This window comes from Gigantopelta aegis, chromosome 4 (genome assembly GCF_016097555.1).
Source record: "Gigantopelta aegis isolate Gae_Host chromosome 4, Gae_host_genome, whole genome shotgun sequence".
In the NCBI taxonomy this organism is placed as follows: domain Eukaryota; kingdom Metazoa; phylum Mollusca; class Gastropoda; order Neomphalida; family Peltospiridae; genus Gigantopelta; species Gigantopelta aegis.
In genome coordinates this window covers 82,558,853-82,586,729 of record NC_054702.1, presented here as the reverse complement: position 1 = coordinate 82,586,729, position 27,877 = coordinate 82,558,853, and the positions used below count along the sequence as shown (strand labels likewise).

General features: G+C 35.5%; 2 protein-coding genes across 3 annotated transcripts in view; both read right to left on the bottom strand.

The window, feature by feature from the left end:
• Positions 1 to 39: 39 nt before the first annotated feature.
• LOC121371213 (serine/threonine-protein phosphatase 2A regulatory subunit B'' subunit gamma-like) lies at positions 40 to 19,103 on the bottom strand. Of its 2 annotated transcripts, none has more exons than XM_041496937.1 (13): positions 18,768 to 19,103; positions 15,657 to 15,769; positions 14,902 to 14,951; positions 14,046 to 14,100; positions 13,446 to 13,558; positions 11,310 to 11,478; positions 10,908 to 10,952; positions 10,238 to 10,381; positions 9,330 to 9,466; positions 8,703 to 8,778; positions 8,294 to 8,431; positions 7,802 to 7,929; positions 40 to 2,892 (listed from the first exon to the last, which is right to left on the bottom strand). In XM_041496937.1, the coding sequence occupies exons 1-13, from the start codon at positions 18,775 to 18,777 to the stop codon at positions 2,784 to 2,786; spliced, it is 1,287 nt and encodes a 428-aa protein (XP_041352871.1). In that variant the 5' UTR covers positions 18,778 to 19,103; the 3' UTR covers positions 40 to 2,783. The 2 variants fall into 2 exon arrangements, with proteins under 2 accessions (XP_041352871.1, XP_041352870.1); XM_041496936.1 differs by having other exon boundaries at positions 18,959 to 19,103.
• Positions 19,104 to 21,422: 2,319 nt separating this feature from the next.
• Positions 21,423 to 27,877, bottom strand: part of LOC121371212 (cytoplasmic dynein 1 heavy chain 1-like) — an 83,118-nt gene continuing 76,663 nt past the window's right edge. Inside the window, 6 exon segments of the mRNA XM_041496935.1 lie at positions 21,423 to 22,519; positions 23,716 to 23,812; positions 24,211 to 24,268; positions 24,982 to 25,092; positions 26,007 to 26,149; positions 26,608 to 26,800. Coding sequence (XP_041352869.1) covers positions 22,348 to 22,519; positions 23,716 to 23,812; positions 24,211 to 24,268; positions 24,982 to 25,092; positions 26,007 to 26,149; positions 26,608 to 26,800 — 774 coding nt within the window. The 3' untranslated portion in view covers positions 21,423 to 22,347.

The window sequence follows — 27,877 nt, the reverse complement described above, 5'->3', positions numbered from 1 at the left end:
CATGGTGCACAATCATTTTAAAATGCTGTTGACACAAGATAAAAATAAAACCAATTAAAATATATGTCATATAAAATGGCAGTGAGCAATGGCATGATCACAATTTATTACCCCATAGTATGGTCATAATGTTAAAAATATTTTCTTACAGAGATTGCAAGACATTACATACTGGCATAGTGTACCATCTTGTAATGTTATTTGTTTTTAGTACTGATCAATGACCTTGTTGGTATTATATATGATAATTCTAACTTGCAAACTTTCAACATAAAGGAAAATAATATTTATCACTTTTTAAGCTATGGCATTTGGTATAATTAAGAGTACAAACCTGTTGCATCAAATTGCAGCAAGTGATTTTTATATACTTACCTATAGATAGGACAACACATACCATGGTCTTTGACATGCCAGCTATAGGGCACCATTTGGGATAGGGGAAATGCTGATGGATCCACTAAGGCCAATTGACCACTGAGTAACACCAAACCCCACACTGTAAACATATTATGTATTTCATTTACTAGTCTATTGCCAATGCTAACCCGATAACAAAATGGGAGTTATTGGAGTGTTTTTTCTTTCTTTTACCTATTTCTTTAATTTAATAAACAGACTCTGGGTTAAAAAAAAACCCGACTTTGAACATGAACAAATCACAAGTTAGAAATACCACTTAATATGTAGATTAATTTTGAGTTTCTATATAGTAAACATAAATATAATTTAAGGAAACATAAATGTCTGGATAATAAACAGAAAATAAACCTGGCCTGGTGCGTATAATTTTTTAGAGTCTAGACTTGAGACTAATAGAGTCTGGGACAGTAACATCACGGCAACGCCATACAAATTGCATTCATGTGACATCATTTGAGATTGAGTCTGGACTCTTAAAAGTTTTAAAAGCATGGGCCCTGGTACCAGTTATTGTTAAACCTAAGTAATGTCCTGGTAGACAAGATGTTAAAGTCATGGTCTGTTAAATGACATGTGAATTGGTGCTGTAGGTTATAATCATGTCAGTTGACACTTTTTTTTTAACATTATATCCCAAGTGAAATTATTTTCATTTGTCACTTGCTAAAGCTCATAACTGTTAAATTTTTTTTCACTGAAATTATTATCCTTTGTATACATACAAATTCACAATACAGTATTATAAAGAAATGTAAAACCAAGGCCCTGTTTTATAAAACAATTTTAGGTACTATCAAACTTGGTGATTTTAATGCAATTGTAAATGCCAACTTACTACAATAATGATTCTAAGGTTAAAATCTTTGAATTGAAATAAATTTTTTTTAGTAGTAACCACTTAAAGAGTTATTTTCCTTTGAAGCACACATTGCTGTTAGGAAGATCTTAGTATGATTTGTAAATATTAACCAGACTTTGTAGGTTTGTTTAGCAAATAGCTTTTTTTATCATGGCGAACTGATCTAGGAAAATAATTTTGGTGAGCAGTTGGACATCGACTCCAAATCTGCCCAAAACCTGTGCAACAGTTGCATAATAGCATGCTGTGGCATCCAATATGTGATATTAGTTCCTTGAGTAGCTATATGCATGCTTCTATCACAATATAAATGTTCCTGGCATAGCAAAATTAAATTTGCCATTTTGATATCTGGGTGTTAATATGCACTCGCAATATTAAAATTAGATTGTAGTCATTTAGTAGATTGTAGGAAAACATTATGGTCACTACCGTAGACACTTCAGGTGATTTTAATACTAAAATTGCTTCATAAAACATAGCCCTGGAGTGTACTAGTCACTGCATATCAAAATACTGAATCATTAGATTTGGATTAAAAAAAAGAAGACAATCACATAGGTTTTATCACAATTAAGTGCTATAAAATATCCATGCAAGCTTTCCGTAACCGAGCTATGAAGTTCAAGTATCTATACAGGATTAAGCTATTTAACATAATCCAACATAAATGTAAAAAAGTATATATTTTTATAAACAATTTTGCATAAATTTTGCCTTTAGAATATCAATGCCATGTTTGTCATCAAGAATTTTTCAAGGGTGTTTATTTTCATAATGAACTAGTACATTTTATGGCTAATTATTTCAAGGTGGAAAAAAGAAGGAAATTAACTGACAAAAGGGGGTTCTTTCATCACTTGCATGAGGTATGTTAATTTATAGACAAACATTGTCTAGATAATGAGAGAAGAATCCTGCTTGCCACAAGACACTACTGGTTGGTCACAAGAGATGAGTTATATGAATTTTCTTACAGACTGAATAGCACATGTCAGATGTAAAACACTGGTTAGAATAGGGAATGATAGTGAGTACTACAAACTGTAGTCGATTCTTTAGCTATTGTAATGACTTAACCACAAAATTTGTGGAAAGATGTTACAAATATATTAACAGCTAAGTTACTTCTTTATGATAAAATCGGCAACAATTTTTCAGAAGCAGATTAACCACATTAGCTGTTTAATATACTTGTGCTTTTACCGTCTGCATTGAACTATTTGTAGCACCATGGTTTGCTCCCACAAACTAAAATTTACATAATAAAACATGATCACATTTTTTTGGCTAGTACTTCCATATTTTATGCTATGCTCACAGAGTGCTATTAAACAATAAAATACATGTTAAAACATGAGACAAGTCTCACACAAATATCACATCAGTACATCCTGATTGTCTTGTGTTTTGTAAACCTTCCAATGGCAGTAATGCTTTGCAACTATTTCACAATGAGTAAACTCATAAGAAAACACGTATTGATTTAATATTGCTTTGTTCAGATTTCTGCTTCGTCAGTCATCTCTGGGGCCAGATACTCGCGGTTTTCATATGTCCAAAAGTCATTTAAGTCTATCAGAATACTGACAACTGTATCACCTTTGCCACTGAAAATACAGAAAACAAACATTTCACCTTCAATATATTTTAAAATATGTTTTACATTTTGAAATCTGAAGAAACAAAATAATAAAACAATCAAAACTGAGAATTACTAAACCAAGCCCCACACCCCAGTATAACACTAAAGAATCAACACAATTTATTTCAAATTAAACATTTTAAACACAAAAACATTATAAAGACTTAACATAATTAATGCTTTTTAAAAATATTAAACCCAATACGTGCTGTATTAGAAAATTTATTTCTAATTTTCATTATTATTCATACTTACCTAGTACTAGCACAACAACAATGCTATACGACCCTGAGTTATAACCTCCACTGCAGAATTATCTCCCCTTGCTGGATGTATAACCTACACCCGCGCATGGGTAGACCGTATATCCTCGTTATCGATTCAAAGTCCGGAATGACTGAATCAAAAACAACCTCCATCAGGGCGGGTGGGAGGTAATGGTTGTTGTACTAGGTGAGTATGAATAATAATGAAAATTAGAAACAAATTTTCTAATAGTCTTATTCAACTTACTGTACTAGCACAACAACAATGCTATAACAGACGTGATATAACACCGTTAAAGCACGAGAATTTAACATTAAAGGGAGGAGGTAAGAAAACAAGGAGGACTTACCCATTCAACCAGTAATGTTTGTCTCAAGTAATGAAAGTAAACCAAGTTAACAAGGTGAGGAAACCCGCACACCAAGTAATGGTAAAAGACACTTGACTGCCCCAGATAGTCAACCATCCACCCCCCCACTCTCCAAACAGGAGGTGGAGAACTATCTCCCAGAAAGAATGCCGCTAGCGACCGGACGAAATAAGGGTCTACTCATGGCCCTGCGCACCGAAATGACTTGCTGCCCTGCAATGACTGATAGAATCTGCGGAGTTCTGTCCGGACCAACAGCCATATCACGGAAATAAAACCAGTCAAACGTGTGTCGACCTTTCCAAAACCCCGCACTCATGACCTTGAAAATGTCCAAAGAATCATGGAAATTAAGGGAAGCAGAAATCGCCCGAATCTCATGAGGTCGAACAGAGAAATTCCGCAGAACATGATCACCCGCCTTCTCATATGCCAGTCTGATGGTTGCAGCAATCCATCTCGACAAAGCATTCTTCGTAATGTCTCCTGGTTGGTGTGTGAAAGAGATAAACAGTCTCTTAGTGTTTTGCCGGAGATTTCTCGTATGCTCCAAATAGAATTTCAAAGCCCGCACCGGACAAAGAAGTCTATCAGAATTATCGGCAGAAAGCGTACGAGATAAACACTGAATGATGGCCGGAGGAAATTCCTCCCCTGGCACCTGGTTCTTAGCCACGAAAACAGGATCAGTACATAATGTAACTGACCCGTCCGTATTGTAATCCACCAAATCATGCAAAAAGCATGAATCTCACTAATACGACGGCAAGCCGCTAGTGAGACCAGAAACAAAGTTTTCCACGTCAAATGACGAAGACTGGCGAATTTCAAAGGCTCGTAGGGCTTGCCTTTGAGTGCATGCAGAACCAGAAAAACATTCCATTTAGGCAAAATGGAAGGCTTCTCAACTGTGTTTTGCAACGACTTAAGCAAGTCGTGCAATACGAGATTCGTTGAGAAATCTTGATGTCCACACTGCCTCAGAGTAGTGAAAATGGACGACCGGTGACTTCTCACTGTTTGAACCTTCAGCTGTCTTTCTTGGACAAGAGCCAGAAAGTACTCAGCTAAGTCATTAACAGTAGGCGACAAGGGATCCACGTCCCTCTCAGTCGCCCAACGAACCCAAGCGCGCCAGTGACACTGGTAGACCCTCTCCGTAGACTGGCGCTTCGAAGAGGAGACGAGCTCAGCAACCCGTTTAGAAAAGCCTCGGTTTCCCCGACAACCGCCATGCGTGAAGTCGGAAAACCTCCGGCTTCGGATGCCACTCTGTCCAACGCAGTCTCTGAGCAGCAGGGACGAATTTCGCCGCTTCTTGGTCCATGACCAAGTTAAAATTGGTCCCAAAAAGTAAGGTTTCCCTTACTGAGCGACTACGAAAGTAGGTTTTAACCACACCCGTCGCTCTCAGTCCTGCCAGGTAGTGATCCCGACACAGAAGTAGACTGTTGGCAAAAACACGCCCAGCAAGCTGAGCGACGTGATGAGAGGCTTTAGAAGCCACCAACAAACAACCCTTAGCCATCGGCGGAAGACCCGTGACTACTTTATCTAACCCAAATAGGAACATACCTAAATGGTTGACTTGAAAAAGAAGTTTAGATAACCTCTCCAAAGTCTCTAAATCCATGAGTGGCACACTGACATTAGGAGATGGGTGGCAGTCTGCCTTCACCCTAGTGGAAACGACCGCTGGATGTGAAAGGAAGGAAGCTCCCAATGTCTTATATGAACACGTGGACAAATCCTTTGCCGCAGACAACAGTTTCCCGGTAGCTAACGCTACCGGAAACTCTTCCACCACCGCCCCCAAAATACGACCGCTACCTGCAATCAAAGCATCAATCTCCGCAAGAGATTCATGCGCCTCGTGCGCTAACGGCAAGCCGAAATCCTTCCGCAGAGCGTCCGTCGCTAAAGGCCGGTTTCCAAACGAAACACCCTTGTAAGACTGAACAGCCTCCTCCGACGGAATTGCATCCGCGCACACCAGTCGGACCTGTTCCCGTACAAAACCAAGAACTGCCTGGTAATCATAATCGCCGTCTGGCGTACCATCGGCCCAATTGGGAATCTCATAGCACCGAACCTGGCGCCGACCCTTCCCCCGAACCACACACTGATTAGGAGGGAAAATCCTCTTCCGAAGAAGAAATTTTTTCAAACGATGCGCCATGCGCTGACCGTAACGGAAACGAAACTGCATGGGCAGGACGATGCGGACCGGCCGAATCTGCAAACTGGTCCAAAGCCCGGTCTTGCTGGAAACCCCGGCGGTGGAGGGACTGGTGGAGGCGATTCCCCATGCTAGGCCATGAAATTCTCAAAAAGAGAAACATAGTCCCCCCCGAGTCCGCCCCTGAGGGCCACCCGAAACCATTGGACCCTGAACGAAAGGTTCCGCCCACGCAGTCGAGGGATAACACCTGGAACCTCTACCCCGATCTGACAGGTCCGGATTGACCATCGGTGTAGACACAGGCGCACCCAAGAAAGCGCCGAATTCTGAACCCAACGTACCACGTGTGGATTAGCCAACCCAGTTGACGCAGCCATATGCGAATGATCTAAAAGTTGATGACGCTGTACAGGTGCCCCAACAACAGAAGGGACGCCCACTGGCGTCGCACCCGTAACAATGCCACCCGCTCCGTGACTGAGACAACGTTGTGAGACTTCACGATTTCGCCAAACCCTGCACCAGAAATCTGGTGAGACAAACAGCGCCGCGAAGCAGACTTCATTCTAGAGCTAATCGACCCCTCCACAGACGGACCGATAACCCTGCCCCCATCAGCAAGATGGGAGTCGGAACTGAGAGACACAGTCATTCCTGCCACGACTGCACTCCCTCCGACTGACGCCTCCGTTACAACCGTAACAGGTGCCGCCTCCACCAACGGAGGCAAAAGCAAATCCCCAGGTGGAACGGAGCCCGACCTGAAAGAAACCTTCCCTGCTTCAGCAACAGCGCCCCCTCCGTGCCAAGTGGCGCTTCGGGTTTACTGGTATCACCATGAAGATGGCGAACAGACAAGGAGGCGCCATTGCACCTACCACTTGTCCGTGAGCTCTTTGAACTGGAGCACGACCCCGGAGGTTGCCACTGTGCTCCGCCCGTCCCGTTCACATCTAATCATCCTCTTAGCTTGGCGTCTTTTGACAGCTTCTTAGCCTTCCCCCATGTGGAGGGAAAGAAAGAAGTGTTTTATTTAACGACGCACTCAACACATTTTATTTACGGTTATATGGCGTCAGACATATGGTTAAGGACCACACATATTTTTTTAGAGGAAACCCGCTGTCGCCACATAGGCTACTCTTTTTTACGACAGGCAGCAAGGGATCTTTTATTTGCGCTTCCCACAGGCAGGATAGCACAAACCATGGCCTTTGTTGAACCAGTTATGGATCACTGGTCGGTGCAAGTGGTTTACACCTACCCATTGAGCCTTGCGGGGCATTCACTCAGGGTTTGGAGTCGGTATCTGGATTAAAAATTCCATGCCTCGACTGGGATCCGAACCCAGTACCTACCAGCCTGTAGACCGATGGCCTGCCACGACGCCACCGAGGCCGGTTACCACGTGGAGGGGGACCAATTTACACAGATATGACACTGGCGTTCAAAATAACAAGAATGACATAACAAATGCTGATCAAACTGGGGCAGTCGTTTAAGACAACCCCCCTCGGCACACACAACCAACCGGTTGGAGCCCGAGGAAGCCGTGTCAGACATTAACCCCCTGTGTAAATCACCCAAAAGACCTCGTATGACAGAGTAAAACAAAATTACAAATTAATAAACAATTTAAGAATTTGACAAAAAATTTACTACAGAACTCGAACACGACTGCAATGGAGGACTGCAGAATCAGAAACGAGGATATACGGTCTACCCATGCGCGGGTGTAGGTTATACATCCGGCAAGGGGAGATAATTCTGCAGTGGAGGTTATAACTCAGGGTCGTATAGCATTGTTGTTGTGCTAGTACGGTAAGTTGAATAAGACTATTCACAACTCTTGGACAAAACCATGAGAATGCTGTCATCCCTGCACCATGAGAATGAATAGCACACAAATACAGACTGTGATAATTATTTTCCATGACTTTCCAATACTTTATAAAAAAATTTAGTACATCAATACTAGAGTCTATAAAAATTATTAAAAAATCCCATAACTTTCCAGGTTTTTGATAACCATATTGTATTCATAAATGTACAAACCTATTGATTAAATCTTGTAGTGTCAGTTTAAATGGGTCATCTGGTTTCACCATATCAAATATCTCATCCTTCACATCATGAAAAGACACGGGTTCCTGACCATGTAACTTCATCTGTTCTTGTATTGCCTGCAAGTAAACACCAAGGTACAATTATCAGTAAACATCAAAAACCAACAATAATAATGTACAAACATAGTTGTATCATTACCAATGATATACTAGGGGGAAAATAATCTGTTTGCTGAGGGTTAAATGCTTCCATTTCTCAACTTGTACAAATAACATTTCATGAATAAACAACACAAAGTCACAGATATGGCCAGAACATCTCTGAATAAATTCTTGACATTGTAAAACTATAATGTATAAAATAAGAGCCTAAATCGCAATACTTTTAATTGTAGTTTAAATCATGTACAAAGAGATTACTTTAATTAAAAATACAACTTATTGCTGAATTTTGTGTACTTTAAATACTGTGCAAACCTACCCTAAAGAAGAAGTTGAGAGAAAACACATTCAGATATCCTTTGTGCTCTAAATCAAGGATTCGGAACAGATATCTAAGTGCTTGAGGTTCGCGTCGATTCTCCATGGCCAAAATGAAATCCAGGTATGTCTTATAGTCCTAAAAATAGAACAAATTTTATACAATGACTAATATGACATTAGAAAACAACTGTTAGATTTAACTAAACACTTTAAAAAAAAAAAAATGTCTTGCTGAATAAATCAATGTTACTGTTTTTAAGTAAAACCAAATATTACCTACCACCTGATTATATATATATATATATATATATATATAATAAATAGTCGGGAATTCTGCAATAATCGTTTTTATTTACGCACACTAATTCACATAACAGGAATTTTTATTTAAAAAAAAATACCCTTACCATTTCACCTTCATAGGTCAAGCATTCCTGGAATACACGATCCAAGAAAACATCGGTGAGTGTACTTGTACCATACCTGAAATAAAGAGCAGTTGTTACCATAACATGAAAACCCCCCAAATCCAAAGTATAATATATACTAGTTATTAAGAACAGTATATTCGATTAGTACATGAACAAATCATTCCCAAATAAAAGTTATGACAAAATTACAATATGCTAATTGTGTAATTTTTATCGGTTTTCCAATCTTTACAAAAACAAGAGAGACATAAAATTAGGTTTTAATTCATATAGAGTAGGGGGGGGGGGGGGGGGGGGGAGAGAGAAGTAATTATTGTAAGACTTGTCCCACTAAAGCCTACACACACTGATGCTGGATATGGGTCTAGTGAGTGTTGCACTGTATATAGTGCTTATTCTAGGTTGTCTGTTACCAGATCTGTAGTTGGCGCCAGCACAGACAGACAAAGTTTGTTTTGTCCTGTTCAATGCAGTGTTTTTGTGTTTTGACTTGATACCATACTTGCCAAACCCAGCTCTTTGTGTGTTGGGCCTTATTTGAACATTTAATCTTCAATGCAAAAAAACCCATCAAAACAATTCAGTAATTTCCTCAAAAAATACCTGGCCAATTCTTCTTTGCTGAGCATACCATTGCGATCTCTGTCCAGGTTCAGATATTGGCCGTACACTCGGAGAGCTGATGGAGCAGAGAACCAGTTTGACTCTTGCATCTCTTTAGACAGCTCTTCATCACGTAACTGTAATGACATACAAAACATACAGCACACCTGTAATTAAAGATCGATTAAAAAAAAAAAAAATGTTGGGATATGTCCAGTAGGATTCCAACACATTCAACTACAATTAAAGTTCTGCAGAAATTCCAAAATGTTCAGGTATTTCAGTTAGTTTATTTTTTTAACGACACCACTAAAGCACATGATTTATTAATCATCGGCTATTGGATGTCAAACATTTGGTATTTTTGACATATAGTCTTAGAGAAAGCCTGCTACATTGGTTCCATTAGTAGCAAGGGATCTTTTATATGCACAATCCCACAGACAGGGTAGCACATACCACATCCCAAACCGACCGTGCATCAAGTAAGCGCTTTACCGCTGGGCTAATTCTCGCCCAGGTGTTTCAGAACCCTGTATGAAGGAACTATACCTACACATCAGATGTCGGTGTTACTTGTTCATGATAATATTCCTGACAGTAGAGTTTAACAAATATGCCAGCCTGACAACCAAAGCTGGTGCTTTTTCAAGTGCTGTTAGTGACACACGCTAACCTACTAGCCTGATGGGCTAGTGCTTAACAAACAGGTAAAAAACTAAAGTTTCAGAGCTTCATTACTGAATATTTAGCCACCAATAATTTGTGATCCATCACCCGTCTATTATGGTTTCAAAATACATATTTACCTTATTTAATCTATCCTGTACTATAAATTAATAAATAATATATTAAATATAAAACAATTCTCAAAAATAGACTGTATAATCAGTTAATATTACAGTTACCTCCAACAGATCATCTAAGAAACTACAGGCAAGTATATCCTGGATCTTTATCTTGCCAGTTCGTAATGGGTCGAGGAAAAAAAAGAACTTCCGGACAGCAGTACACACATAAAATGAGTAGAAAGACTTCTCTAAACCATTCAGCTGAAAATACAGAAGTTCCATAAAATCATATATGTTTGATGGCGAATTTTGATTTTCCATATTTAAAAGTTAAATATTAGAGGATGTTCTTGTCACTTTCTAAATGTTTACTGACAAAGAAATTAACGGATCTACATAAACTATGATTTTTTTTTTTTAAGTGGCAAATTAACTAGTGGAGATATTAACTACATTCTTATTGTTATTGAATCTCTAATGAAAATATATTGTACACTACCAAATAGTTGGATGTTGGTGCTCGATAACATTGTTATATTCAACCAAGTTTCTCCAACTATACATTTGATTTTTCTTTTGTTACTTTTAGCAATGACTTATAAATGATGGGTCTGACAATTTAGTTAAAGAAAATAGCTTTAAAGAAAATAGCTTTCAACTTCAACCTTCATACATTATAAAATACTTTACTCAAGGAAAATGTGGGACATTGTTCTTGGTACTGAGTATCAGTATATTAAATATTTCTGCATTCAAGCCAACAAGATACAAACAATAAAATTATTACCTGAGGCAGTGTAGGAATGAGTTCTAAGATATAATTTTCTAGATCCTAAAAGTAGAAATGATTGCCCTCTTTATTTGCAAGAAACAACAACAACAACAAACAAAAAAATCCTTCAAAAAAGAAAAATATGCAAAAGATTAAGTATAAATATAAGATTTCTGGAGACTGAATGTATGATGAGAAACTTTGGCCACCTTAAAGACTTATTATTATTCTGCTGTAACAAATATTCCTTGGAATTTAACTAAACAGAAACCATTCAAATTAGATATTTATTGCAATACTCTATAATGGGACCAAAATACTACATTTCTCTCAATTGAAACAGACTGCAAATGTTGTATCTGAACCACCCCAAACACACACACCCCGCCCCCCGATGTAAAAATACCAAGAACTTACACACTCTTTTAAATATCCTTGACCAGCAACATCATAGAGTGACAACCCTATTCTTGTCTGGTGCAACCAAACCTTTCTCATTACATAGTTGAAAAACTGCATGATTGATATTCTGCCATATGGATCTGTTTGAAGTAATTTGCCAAACACTACAGCTCTGAAGAAAGGGCTGCAAAAAAGAAAAGAAAAAGAACATTAAATTTTATTATTATTATTATTATTATTATTCAGTTTCAATTAGCAAAGTTGATGACTAAACCTTTGTTAGAGTAGCATAGCTGATACACATGTATTAAGTTTTGGACATTGCAAAAGAAAAATGAGTCTAACTTAATGGCAAAACATTAAAAAATGTTTAAAAGATAATTATATTTTGGCATTAATGGTCCAAATAAAATGGATGATATTTGTGAAAAGTCTGGTTTAAAAAATGTTATTTCTAAATTGCATCAGTGCTCCATTTAAGTGGGGCGGCCTGCCCGCTATTGCATTTTGCTGCTCTCCTTTCGCATTTTACTGCTTTCCTTTATTTTTCTGTGCCCCTCTTTATTTTCCCACACCATACTATATTTTATAGCAACCATCTCCACTATTTCCAAATGCACACTTTTTTCCACACAAAAATGAATGGATCAGTCTGCACACTGAATAACGGAAGTGATAGTGTTCTTCATTAAAATCATTTATCTTGGGTGCAAATAATATATACACCGCCTTCACAAAAACAAAACTTTTTATCAGATGGCGATATCAATGCGATTGATTCAATGAAGATGGAAATAAACTAAACAGAATTTTTTTTATCCCACATTAGGCGATCACTTTACAAAAATCTTTAGTTTCTCATATATCTGGAAATCTTTATTAAAATAATAATATTAAAAGTTTGATCGATTCAGCAAAACAAATGCCCATGAATGTCAGACCAACAACATGTCCAGTTCAACTAAATGATAAAAGATGAGTTGTCTTGTGTTTTGTACCAAATACTGAGGGGCAAAATAAGGAGTATGTCTTTCCACAAAGTTGACCAACACTTCCTCTATATGGTAACCAAGCTTTCCCTTTTTTTCTTTTTTCTTTTTAATTTTTTGAAGGGTGGGGTGTCTTACGGTCGTCCTCCTTTAATTTTCACCCTGTTAGAACACTTGTTACATCTATGCACTGAAAAGTATGCATCTATTACAGTTGGGTTGTAACCAAAAAAAGAGAAGACAAAAAAGAATCTACAATGTATACTGGAATAAAATAAATACAGTCAAATCTGTCCTAGTGGCCACCTGTACTCAGTGGTCACTTTTTTCCCTCCCAAATGATTTATAATGTAAATGCACCTGTAATAAGCGGTCACCTGTCTGACGCAGCCAGCAAAATCGGATCCCGAATCGCTAAAATATCTGTATTAAGCGGCCACAGTAAAGTTTTACTATTACATAAAAGGGATATTTTAACAACAGTGATAAGATGCAGCAAATAACTGATCTTCACACCTTCAGGAATACTAGTACCCATTCAGTCCCAACATCTCTACTGTGTATCAGTTAAGAAAGTATGACTCTGGAATACATCTAATTGCCTCTGGGCAGGCTATGCTTGACATTTACACCGCATGAAGTAGGAATTAAATAATTAAATGGATATAGAAAACAAACTTGTTGAGAACGGTTAATTTAATACATTTCATTTGCATTATTTCTGGAGACATATCAAAAGTTGATTTACAGTCAATTGTGAAGCACACATCCATTGATTAGCACTATAGATGGTAAAACAAGAAACAGCAACAAATGTTTTAAAGACCATATATGTGGCAACCTGTACTCAGCGGCCACCTGTCTAATGCGGCCACTTTTATCTAACTCTCTTGTGACCACTTAAGACAGGTTTGACTGTATAAACATAAATATACACAAATCTCTTTATAAAAGTTTGTCAAATTTTCTTAAATTTCCCAATAGTTTGTGTTCACTTTTGTAAAACAATTCCCCATTATGTTCATTTGGTCAAAAACGACCCTTAGATATCAATAAAACCCATTCATTTGCATTCCTGGTCATCTTCATTAGAGGAAAAAGCTCCTTAACAGTCCTCTTTTTAAATAAGTGCACCAATGAATAGCAAAAAGAAAAGACTCACCGACATTTGTAACCAGCTTCTTCACCAACTTTCACAAAATCTCCATAGTTAATCATCTGCTCCTCCCCAAACAAAGGTTGGGTATGATGCTTGTCCAACAAATACCACAATTTCTGAAAAACAAAACATGTACAACTATTTAACACAATCCATGAGCATGTCTTTATCATTACAGTAACTTTAAAAACAAAACAAAACCAAGCTGGGGAAGACAGACATTTAATACAAAATATACACAATGTACCATTATTTGTATTTACACTTATTAGATTTAGTTAACAGAAGCATAACAGACTTTGCTGATTATATAATTCTAAATATTTTTTAACATTAAATCACTGATTCAATTAAGACTGCTAGCAAATATTACAGTTACATCACTCCTTTGTGTTAAGATGAAATTTATCTTTTAAAATTTGAGCACTAGTTTTTCATGTTTCTTTCTGACCCACCCCCAAAAACCCAATAACAAAACTAATATTATGTGTGTGTATGTGCGTGTTGTGTGTGTATTCTAACCTTAATCATTAAATCAATTCACATGTTATTATCAGTGTGATAATTACGAAATGTAATATTAATCATTGATAATAAGTTTACCTGTAATTCGTCATTGTCTAACAGTTCACGACTCCTTCTTTGCAAAAATATTGCCCTGCAAAATAAACAGTCAAAACTGCACAAATGTAACAAATATAAATACTCAATTTGTTATTTTCAACCACATTTTGTTTGACTTGTGATCATAATGTATCAAATATAAAAATCAAACCAGATCTATAAAAATAAGCAGACAAATGCACAATTGTTATTTTCTATGAAGAAGTTTGTTTTGTTTAACAACACCACTAGAGCACATTGATTTGTTAATCATTGGCTATTGGATGTCAAACATTTGGTAATTTAACATATATTCTTAGAGAGAAAACACACTACATTTTTCCTTTAGTAGCAAGGGATCTTTTATATGCACTATCGCACAGACAGGATAGCACATACCACAGCCTTTGATATACCATTCATAGTGCACTGGCTGGAATGAGAAATAGCTCAATGGGCCCATGAACAGGGATCAATTCATCAAGCAAGCGCTTTACCACTGGGCTTCAAAACACCAAAAACCTAACATATACAGTAGAATTCCGTTGGGTCAAACTCGGAAGGGTCAAATACACCGCTTTCTTGAGCACCGACGGGGTTCGAGCCAATGAGATTCAACTGTATATATTAATATTTTTCTGGTTAATACATCATAATCATATATCAACGGTGATGAGATCGAATAGTAAAGCTGTAATTTTCTGTTTCTTGTATCTACTTGACAGGGCTGGGCTACATGCTTGCTGTCAAGTAAATGGTACCATTGTATCACCCAACACCAGAAGCTGTAGTGTCTTGTGGGTAATCATGGTTCTTCCTTTCATGTGATTATACACTTGGGAGTATTTATACACACCTAGACTCCTCTCTCAGTTTCAACAATATAGGCTCATCCTCTGTAGGAAGCTGAAACAAATGTGGTACAAGAAATAAAAACATTTAATATTTTATAAATAAAGAGCAGTTCATAATTATCAACATTTTAAAGAGTGTACAAAAATTACTCTTTTTTTTTTTTAACTACCCTCATTTTATTTCAACTCCAACGAAAGACCTCTGTAGTAAACATTATAAAATGTGAATGCAGGATATGTAGCTCTATTAAGATTACACTAGGTCATTTCATGCATATATCTAACCAATGACTTCTGTCATACAATACAACATATCCAGATATTCACCAGATTAGTAATAACTGTATTTGCTAATATACATCTATATATCAGGCCATAGGAGTTCAAACTTCATGGAAAACACTTTTTTGGTTCCGTGTCTTGTGATTATGGGAACCCATCAGAAACTGTTTATATTATTTTCGTTTAATAGTCGTACTCCATATAATATATTAATAATCATGGGAAATGAAATTTCGGTTCCATGATTTTACCGACACAGTACCGGAAACGATCTTTACCTTGAAATCCGAAGGCCTGTATATATTAAATAAAATAAAAAATTCAAAAAGTAATTTTATTGAAACCTGCAAATAAAACTTTATGTTTAACCTCATTACCCGACTACAAAATATTTATGGCTATTTTAAAGGTATAATTTTTTGGTAAAATGTAATTATGCAATAAATAATATATTAGAAATAACAAATAAGTGTACCTTTACATACAAGCTGGGGACATTCTGGAAATCATTGGCCAGTCCTTTGTACTTCTTGTACAACTCAGTAAAGATATCCTCTTCACTGTCAACTTCTTTTGATAAATTCTTAACTGTAATCAAATTATTAAATATGCTGTAATAATTATATGTATGAAACAAAGTTTACCATTTAATAAATAATTTAAAATTCTACTGTACCAGTAAACTGATAAACACATTTTTAGTATAGATGACTGTTCTCATTAGTTATCTCCACTTTATTTTAATGACGTTTTTGGTAAATCTAACCCAAAATTAACTTCCGATAAGTATGACTTCTGATTATTTATGATTTAAGTAAGTATTGCTGTGTAACCTTCTTTCATGATATGACAGATATGATTGTCAGCATTTGTTTCTTTGTTGAACTGAAAATAAATGAAGACATTTACCGGTATCTGAAAAAGGAAGATAAAAACCCTGACAAAAGTATCTGAATAGTGTTGCTTATGAGTAGCCTAGACTGCATGCATTTTAAAATACATTCATTTATAATTATGATTAAATACTGTTGGAAGAAAACACATTATATATGTAGTAATTTTAATATTGAAAATATTCATTACACTGCAAACAAGTGAGCCTTTACATAAAATTTACTGATTTAGATGGAACTGCTATCAACTTTAGAAACAAAGCTCGCTCGTGCGCTCTCTCTCTCTCACACGGACACAAAAAAGATGGAATTTTGTAAATATTGGTATACCATTAATTTTAAGTTGTATCCTCCCCAATAATTTAACGAATGAAATGCCTAACATAGCGAAATCCAGGTATTACAAATTCCTGCAAAGTTATCGTCTGTAACACTAACATCTGACATGCCAAAGTTAGACAATATACCATGTGATCATTATACTGAACAATAAAATGTATGGAAGGTTGCAATGTTATGCAATAATATACATCCTTGTAAGCCAGCAATAAGTATATATTATTTTTCAATACAAAATAAACCACCATTGTCAAAGTGGCTATACAACAAGTCGAAACAATTGTACTATGTTTTGTCCATGCATTATTAACCTACGTACTGACATGATATATGGAGTGTTTTCTTAGTTAATTGGTCTATTCTGTTAGTTGCCTCTACCTGTGATTCCTGATTGGCAGGTTTAGATTTGATAGGTAACCAGACAAGCCAATTAATTACTGCTGTGTAGACACAAAAATACATACCGGTATTGTGTAATAACCTGTTGCCCCTAAAATGGTAATGGTTTATTACTGTAAATAGTTCTGTAAAACTATTGATTAAGTAGACTTTCCCATCTAAAGTCACAGAACTGACCAATTACATAGTCCCAAGGAAAAGAAAATTATCACTTAGGTATTGTGGGTTATCGTTTTTGCTCCAACGTAGCATACCAATAGGCCTAATAGTGCAACCCCTACAATTGCCCACAGCAATTGGCAATGGTGTGGAGTTTTTCATTCTCCACGGCACTTTTTTTTCCCACTGCTTGTTTTTTGCCATGGACGTTTTGTTAACTGCAGGGATTGTAGTGTACATTTTTCCTTTGGATTATTCAACAAAGAAAAATACTATAACCCCATTTCGTTCCGTTGATGCAACTTGAAATATATTTAGTTAAATAGTTTATTATATTATCACAGTGGAGGGTGGCTGCACAGCACCACACCCTTCACCCCCCCAATAAACGAAAGGAGGTTGGTTACCATATTGTTGTGTGATGGTAGACTTGTGGAAAGACATACTCCTTATTTTGTCTATAAAAAATTGCAAAAAGGTTTATCAAAATACAAGCAGACTCGTCTTTTAATTGATCCGAAGATGTTATCAGTCTGACATTCATGGGCAGTTCCGGTTTTGCTGAACCGACCAAAGTTTTAATAATATTATTTTTAATAATTATTTCAAGATATACGAAAAAACAATAAAGATGTTTGTAAAGTGATCCCCTAATGTCGGATAAATGTTTAGTTATTTCCATCTTCATCAAATGAATTGATTGCTGTGATAAAATATTATCGCCAGTTTCGTTTTTGTAAAGGCGGTGTATATAATTATTATTTGGCACCAAAGATATATGATTTTAATGATAAACACTACCACTTCCATTGTTTTTATAAGCAGTGATATCCCCCAAAATGAAAAGTTTATAATATTTTATAAAGAACTGCTCAATAAACAGAATGACAAAAAATAAAAATCATCAGTTACAACCAATTATATCTGCAATTGAGGATAAAATATCAGACGATAGTTAGTGGAAACAAAAGACAGAATGACCGTTCTGATCACGTGACAAATCTGGCACCAAATAAGTGAGGTATTTTTAATTGGAGATTGCCGAATACGTAAAAAAAAAAATGTTTTCATTGCTCAAATAAAATATAACTTTTATTGTGTGTATTAAACATACAAATGGATATAGGTATGGGACAAAATAGAGGCTGTTAAAAATACTGTTAAATTAAGTGACGGTAACTGTTGTAAATGTTTCATCAATTGCTTTTTCGTACACAATGCGGCTATTTTTCATTGATGTCCAGACTGATCGTCGGTTTTTTTATGTGTGGAAAAAAGTGTGCATTTGGAAATAGCGGAGAAAGGTGCTGTAAAATAAAGAGGGGCGCAGAAAAATAAAGGAGGGTGGTGAATGTAAAAGGAGGGCGGCAAAATGCAATAGCGGGGCGGGCCGCCCCGCTTAAATGGAGCACGAGAACACTGTATCATGTCATTTATGTTGTTTTACAAGTGAGGTTGATCAAAGAGAAGCACTGTGTCATAAATTACTGCTTTTGTTTACACTGTGCATACAGGAGTTGGTCAGAGCTGACGTCACTTCGCCCCAAGCTAAAGTACTGAACGCCTCAAAAACAAAAGAAAATGGCTGCCCCCAGTTAGCAGGAATAATCACGTTTTTTTTTATTAACTCTAAAATGACATGTTTTTTATTTTTAAAGTGTCAGTATGTGTTGGTGGTCCAGGTATGCATCTTTCCAACACATAAGGCTCATGTTTAAGTTTACACTCCCTTTAAGTTTAACAACAACAAGAACCCCAAATAAGCAAACACCAACAATTTGAAATGTGTTACTTACTTGCAAACATATTTTTTTCTTCAAAGCTGAGGGATATTAACAATCTGCTATATTCTTGAGATTTCTAAAGATTACACTAATTGCGAATTTAAAGGAAATAAAGAACAAAAACTAAATATATTGAAACTGGGGCCAGGCACCCGATACCTTCCAAGCAAATGGCTTAAACTAAGATGATGGACGAATCGCACCTTGTTTAGAACTTAAATATTTCCGTAATGTTTGATTCCACTCCATTTTGTATTTCATGCCACTATTTTACTGTCGTAACAATATAACTCAATTCATATTTGCATAAATCGGCACCATCAATAAACTTTTTTGTGTTTACTCCTCCATTTTGTATTTTCCAGTACCGCTTTGCATTCATTGGTCAATTTTGTGAAGAGTTTTTAGGGGGAGGCAATTTATGTCAAACAACGTGCATCAAGTTCAGACATGGTTTTAATTGTAGATTTGTAACAAATCATGCCATGACATGACATTGTGTTTACTTGTATACATACACAACGATAAAATATCACAATGCACATTGATATCGTTCAAAAAGGGACCAGGGTAACGATAGTAAAGCAGTACACGCTGAGATTAATTAACTAATTTACATTACAAGCACATATTCACTTAAGCCAGTCACGGTTCAGGCTTTCATCGTGGTATTTAATCACCTCATTGACCCCACCCCCCGTACCTGGCCCAATGCACCATAGCTGATGTACGGTATCCAAGGTTGTGGTATGCACTGTCCTGTCCGTGGGGAAGTGCATATATAAAAAATGTGGGAATTGCTATACCAAATGGTCGACATTTTATATCCAATGATAGTAAATCAGTGTGCTCTAGTGGTGTTATTAAATAAAACAAACTTTAAAAAGAACCCTTTCAATACTATGCAGTATTGACACTGCTAGTATGTGCTGTCCTGTCTGTAGGAAAGTGCACATAAAAGATCCCTTGCTGCCAATAAAACAAAATGTCAAATGTTTTTTCTCCAAGACTATACATAATGTCAGAATTAACAAATGTTTGACATCCAGTAGACAATGATTAAGAAAACAATGTGTTCTAATGGTTACACAAAATATATATTTTTTTTTTCTTGTCGATCAATGAATATGTGGGACCTTCAGCAAATTTTGCAAAAAACATTCTTGATGATACTGTACCTGTTAGAATTAACTTGATTATTTTTCCTGTACACCAGGTCATGGCAGGAACTTGTGGGATTTGACAATACTGACACTAGAAAAACGGTGCAGCTCAGTGATAGATGCGTACCCGAGTGACAGTTCTACAGTAATATCATTAAAGGGACATTCCCGAGTTTGCTGCATTGTAAGATGTTTCCCACAAATAAAATATTTCTATGATTAAACTTACATATTAAATATATTTTCTGATTTAGAATATCAGTGTCTGTATATTCAATGTGTTTCTGGTCGTCCTAATATTTGTAAGTAGTCCAAACTGGATTTTGTCTTCAAATAATTTCGTACGTACGAAAAAATTATATTTTAGGAAAAAAATGAAATTTAACCTAGTACAAATATTATAACGATCAGAAAAGCATTTAATATACAGCCACTAATATTTTATGCAGAAAAATGTATTTGATATGTAATTACAATCGTCAAAAAGTCTTTGTTGGTCGATAACATCTTACAATTTGCAGCAAACTCAGGAATGTCCTTTTAATGGACATACTCATAGATCAAATTGTCCCCAATTTAACCAATATTTCAAAGGCTCTGTTATGTACTGTCCTATCTTGGAAAATCATATGAAAGACCCCTAAAGGTCCGATTCAACTTGAGCATTTTACGTGTAGTGAAACGACCAGCAAGCACGAAGCATTTAGCACTTCGGTCAATGAAAAAAGTATGCTGTGTGAAGTTTTGCAATTACCTAATGGGCAGAGCCTAAATATACTGGGGATTTACAATCCTTTTTAATCAGCATTCAGGAATGGACCAGTGGACTAATAGTTCAAGCATATTTCCTCAGAACTACTTTTCTACCATTAGTATTTCAGGCTAAATTAATGGAGTGGGTAAAAAGCCCACTAATTTCCACTTTTCAAAGATGCATTGAAATTAACAGTTGTCTTCATCAGCGCATTTCAAGACACTTGCAATAGTCTGAAAAAAATAAAATTACAGCATATTTAAATAATCGATATGATGCACCTCTGCTAAAATAGTTAAATTCAGCATTTCCAAATTTGGAGTAAGTTTGTGACAGTTTGCATTTTTTTTACATTGTTCCTAAAGTGGCATTCTCACTTGTACTGAGAAATAGAACATGTTCTAATCAGTACGACCAACATGGTTTGTCGTATATGACTAATGTCGTTCCAATTCCATCACAAGTGACAAGTTGGTGTGACCAATTGCATGAGAACCTCTTAAGCAAGTTAATTAAAAACAACCATACATTTTCAAGCATAAATAACTACCATCTAGCTTTCATCACAGTAGTCAACAATACCACAATTATAAAAAGACTTTTGTAATTGAGCATACTGATGACAAATTTAAGTTTCATAAGAGTATCTTTCTTTTCAGAATACAAATATTTGGTATGCATGCATTTGTATTTCTCTCTCTCTCCGTCTGTCTATCTCTCTCTATATATTTTAAAACGTAACAACATAAGCTTTTATAGATTCTTTATTAGAAGCACAAAGCATATATTAAAACAAAAAGTAAATCGCCCAAAACAAGTTTCACATAAAATAGATTTCACATCTGCTGGCTCATTTTATATTGTGGAAATTTTAATTTGTTTTACACCATCATGATAGTACATGACCATGGTACACATTTTCATCCAATACCTAAATATTTTTGTATTTGGGATAGTCATTATGCTTGTAAGACGTCAATTAAATAACAAAGTTCCAAAACTATTTTCTAAATTAATATTTATTTAGCATTTTTTCCCCCATTAGGTTTATTATCTTTTAATCACTCTAAAACCGTCACTGAAAGCAGAATATCTAGTATGCAAATATTAAAACATATACTGGTCTTCAGTCTAAAACAGTCAAACAAACATATAGTATCCATAAGATTGAAAGAACAAATTATATGGTACACATTTTGTCAATATATATATTTTTAATATAAACAGTCTCTACTAGTAATTATTCAGAGATAATAATATATACAAATAAAAGCAAAAGCACTACCACATGATACCCCATCATAAAAGTTAACAATCTTAAACAAATGATGACAGAATTACAGCCTATATTACAATATCAAACGAAGTTCAGTGGTGTCAGAATTAACAAATTCTCTCTTTTCTTTTAAAATAACAGTGAATTTCATATTTCTCACCACAGAATGAACACCAAGGCATCTGCCTAAATTTTCAAGAACAAATATTTACTAACTTGTAAATAAGTCAAAGAACAGAAAAACATAATTTGTCCATTTCATAATTAGTCAGCAAAATGTTGAATCACAAAAGAACACCACCACAAAAGCACATCTATATATCATGATTTCCTCAGAAAAACTATTAGAATAAGAACTTGTTTGTTAAACAACAAATGTCCAAAGTCTTCAAAGTGTATCTAATTCAAATCTGAGGTGATAATGGCGACACCACGCTCATAGAAGCTGTAACCCTTGGCCTCAGGTCCATCCACAGATTCAAAGTCGAGTGTGAACAGCAACTGCTCTCTTGTGGCATTCAGATAGACAGGTAGCACAACCTTTGATTTGGATGGGTCACTGCCGTCATTTCTTAAACAAAACAAGCATGAAAGTTATTGAAAACAATCTTGTCTAAACTACATCATGGTCAATCATGTAACAAAATCACACAATACTCCCCCCCCCCCCCCCCCCCCCCTCCAAATTGAATATTTATCAATTGTTATTAAAGCTTACAAAGCAGTGATTATTTTAAAAACAATACAATTCAGGACACTGATAAAAGGATGTCTGTGTAATGTACATTTCCTCATGAAATGCTATGTAAATGTAAAATAAAAGCATACAAGTTTAAAGTTTGTTTTGTTTAACGACACCACTGGAGCACATTGATTAATTAATCGTCGGCTATTGGATGTCAAACATTTGGTAAATTCTGACACAGTCAGAGGAAACCTGCTACATTTTTCCTAATGCAGCAAGGGATCTTTTATATGCACATTCCCACAGACAGGGTAACACATACCACAGCCTTTGATATACCAGTCATGGTGCACTGGCTGGAACGAGAAACAGCCAATGGGCCCACCGACAAAGATCGATCCAAAACCGACCACGCATCAAGCGAGCGCTTTACCGCTGGGCAACGTCCCGCCCTGTGTAGCATACACTACAGCAAAAAGCCAAATTATTCTACACTGCATCCTTCATTGTGAGTCTTCTCTAAACCTGAGTGAATCAATTATGAAATTTATTAAAACCGCTGACTCCTTTATTTCAGAGGCATATACCTTTTTTTTATTTTGTATAAAATGTAATTTGTAGTACTACAAACACCTGGGCCCCTAGCTTATAAAACTTATAGAATCTTGACTCAATCTTTAATGACGTCACATGCATTTCAATTTGTATGGTGTTGCCATGACATTAAAGTCTCAGACTCTTTATTAGTCTTGAGTCCAGATTTAAAACGTTTTATCAGCAAGGGGCCAGAACAAGAAACACGTTGGATTTGTCAAACTTGATAATAAAAGCAATAAGCTTTAAATAATGAGTAAATTATCAATAAAGAAGCTGTAGTAACTAAAACTATTTTACACTGCTTAAAATCTAGCGTCAGTAGTTTTGAGAATCGGTGAAACAAGACTTGAATTATACTACAGAAATCAATGTGTTTACAAACAGATGGAATCATAACTTTTAATGTGGTACCTTGAAATAAGAATGAATAAATATTCAGTCTATTTGTATAGAATATTTCTAAAAAACACTTTTAAGCGTGCTACCTGATCCATCGCAGCAATGTCAAGGGCAAGTCAGTGGAGATGGTGGATGACAGCTGGAGTTTGTTTTGCTGGCATACAGCTCCTTGTAGTTTCAATCCTGCAAAAAATAATACAATTTTTTTTATTTTTATTATTATTATTTTTAAAATAGGAAATGACATTGGATGAGAACAAAATAACAACACTCATTCACAGATACATATCTGCAATCTAGGTTTAATGTCGAACAAGTACATTAGTCATTAAAAAAAAAAAAAAAATTCTCCCTAACAATAATATTCTAAAACAAATTCTACATGCTCTTCTAAAAAGGTTTGTTTTGTTTAACAACACCACTAGAGCACATTGATTTATTAATCATCGGCTATTGGATTTCAAACATGCTCTTCTGTTATTTTCAAGAAATAAGATGGATTAAGAGTTAATTTGAGATAAATATACGAAGGCATAAAAACTGATGAACAGGGAATAAAGCAGATATACAACTCATCACACCTGTTACTCCAAAGCTACAAGCATCCAGTGAACCAGACTTTCCTCCAGTAACAGTCACCTGGAAACAAAAATACAAGTCAACCAATTATAAGACAGTGTTAGATTTTGAAAGAATTGTTTTTTTTAAAGACATTAACAACCACATAATATTTAACTATTAAACAATAGTAATGTTTCTGTTTAAAACCACAAGTTTAAAATCTCAAAGTTTCGTCAACTAAATGTTGACATCATCAGAAGAAAACTAAACATAAAAACAGGAGTTCATCCTTTAAAACCAGTAGGATAAAAACAGTTCAAGTGAAATATCAGAGTTAAAAGATTAATCACATCTAAAGATAGGCCGACTGGGAAGACTGACAAAATAAGGATATAAAAACAGTTAACATAAAATAATGATCTATTACCACATATATTATTTTAAAACTAGCATTAAAACCTTCATGTCCAGATAAGATTTGTATGCATGTATTTTCCTATATTGTTTGTTCCACAATTAGAAAAGACAAACACCCTGTTCACTATTTTAACAAGAATATGTTGCATGGTACCATTTTAAATTTTTTTTAATTATAATTTTTATTTTTTTATTATCGCCCAAAACAAAAGCAATGTCAAATTTGGGGTCTTATTATATGCTTTATGCTTACAACAAAGAGCATTTCAAAGCAAATAATTTCAATGTGCACAATTTTTAAAACATCAGGCATGTTATAAGTTATGTTTTTGAAAATGATCATAATAGTGCAGTATGAAAGTCAAATAACATACGTCCAGGTAAAGTTCCTCCAGAGACCAGCTGTTAGCTTGTGCTACGTACTGCCTAGTTGCAGTGATGTATGCTTCAGGGATGAACAAACCGCCAAGCCAGACATTCAAATTCTGAAACCACCGAAACATATATAACTGTTATTTGAATAACACACAATACAAGAATAAGATAAACTAGTGTTAAAGATAATCACAACCTGCACATTTATATGCTTGTAAAATTAATATATTTGATAACTAAAATACAGCTTGCTATGATAGCAATCACTATCACCTGATCCAGACCCAACAAGCTGTTTTAAGATAAAAATTAGACTTGGACACAATCAACCTTGTATCTAAATGTTCAGTACATGACACATATTGGATGAATGTGATGTGATAGAAGACAATGGTACCAGTCAAATTGTTCGTGAGTGCTCAGCCTCCTGAACATGTCAGTGGATTGCCTAGAATGAATGACTCTTTTCTTCAGGAAATGTGATGACTGTTCATAAAGTTCAGTAACTAATCTACCAAGAGTGCCATTATCCATGTTTAACCATAATTCTGATCACTAAATCATATATACATTTACTTTTTGTCAAATTCACTCAGTTTTGATCTGCTATATTTCAACATGGTTTAAAAAAGTTAAAATTTGTTTTGTTTTAATGACAAAACCACTAGAGCACTTTGATTTGATTAATCATCGGCTATTGGATGTCAAACATTTGGTAATTTTGACAGTCTAAGGAGACCCGCTAGGTTTTTTAAATTAGTAGCAAGGGATCTTTTATATGCACCATCCCATAGACAGGATAGCATATACCACAGCCTTTGATATACCAGTTGTGGTGTACTGGCTGGAGCGAGAAATAACCCGACCCCAGACTCACCATGCATTACCACTGGTTAAAAAAATTAATCCTGTTCTGTCGGTCAATCTGAGTTGATGTATTGCTAATTAAAAGTTATTGAGAGCAAACTTATAAATTGTTCAGTTGTGTGTTTAGTTTTGGACAAGTATTATAGTACTCAGTTACCTTCAGCTCCTTGGTTCCATTGGCTTGAGTGGAGTGCACAATCTTCTGTAACTGCTTGATGCGCTCGCTGAAGTCGGTTATCCACTGGATCACGGTGAGTACTCCAGGCACGTTGTACCGACGCCAAAAGTTGGGAATGATTCCTAAAGACAGAAGCAGAAGTTGTTATCATCTGAATACTGATACCACAGTCAGTGTATGACATTCAATCTTTTCATTTTCATGCAGACCTCCAAGCAAAACAAGTTAAGCTTGTCTGTTGAAATACAAAAAAATTAATGGAATTCAGGTTTTTTTAATAACAATTTAGTGCATCAAAACATACACTTTTCATCTTGAAAGATGTAAAACTAAAAATAAATTGATACAAATCACAGGATACCCCAAAGCATTGGATAAAGAAACACCCTTCTCCAAATGACTGTATAAAATAACAAAACAAATGTCATGCTAATATAGTCTATGATACAAACCTCATAATTTCTTTGAATAAAACCTCAAACAAATTCTATGAAAGGGTCAGTTGCTTTAATTTGATGATATAACAAACAATAAATAAAAATAAAACATTTTTACCATAAACAGCTAGTGTAAAACACACCTTTAACGAGGTCAGCCATCATAGACCGATGGTGGTTGGTTGGCTTTTTCTCGCCTTGACAGACCTTCATGACATCTTCCATGTCTTGTCGTACATCATGCAACAAACGTGCTCCAGCATTGACTTCACGCTCAAAGAAGCGAAACAATGGATCCTTGATGTTTTCCACAGTTCTTTTCAATGCTCCAAGAGTCTAAATGAAAATAATAGAAATGCATGAAACAGCACTGGCTTCAAGTGTTGATTTAAATAGAATAAAAACCAAATGATAAGACAAAGTTAATGGATGTTTTTTTTCAAAACTCATAAATGTTAATAAACCGTAACAAAATAAAATCAACTACTAATCAGATTAGACAGGGCATCTAGATTATGGTAGCCCCACTCCCATGGCTAGTGATATTCAATGTTGGGCTAGTAAATAACTACTACTGCAATGCCCGATGGCTAGTAAAAAAGGAGTTGTCAAATGCTTCATTTTGTAAATTTTATATGAATATCCTGCCCCCAACACCCCCAATCTTAGTGTTTTTAATCGCTATCTCCCTCTTTAGGTAACATATCTGATTATTACTATTAGTAAAATTGTATAAAATAAAGTAGGGCAAGTGAATTTTTAATCATGGCTAGTAAATTAAAAAAATCACTGATTCTATGGCTAGTGGATTTTGTAAAAATTCTAGAAGCCCTGGATTAGACAAAAACAACTAATCGGTATTGAAATAAAAAGTAATTTTAATTCAACATAAATTTAACACACTTTTAGCAACAAATACTTCACAATTTAAATTTTTTTAAATAAAGGAGAAATATTCCTGTAATTCAAAATATGTGTAGTAGCAATAATACTCTTAAATCAAAAATAAATTAAAATTACAATAATAGCCAAAACTAATCACCAATGAAATCATATAAGACTAACGTGGAAAAGCAGGTAAATGAAGGGAATGGTAAACCAGTTGTCTCCAATGACTTGTTGGGAAACAGGTTAAATCAATGACAGCAAAATAAAAACCATGTTTGGAAAGAAACTAGGCAGTAAAGTGCATTATAATTTACCTAAAATCATTGACTACCATTTATCAATTACATGCAGGCGTGTGTTGCAGAAGGGAGGAAGAGGTGTTTGGGGGGGGGGGGGGGGGGGGGTGTCAACCCCTCCACTACTCAAAGCAAGTTTTATTTTTAAAATATATTTTCTGGGAAGCATGACCCAAACCCCCTAGAAACTGCTTGTCACAGTCTTGACCTCACTCACTGCATAATTTTC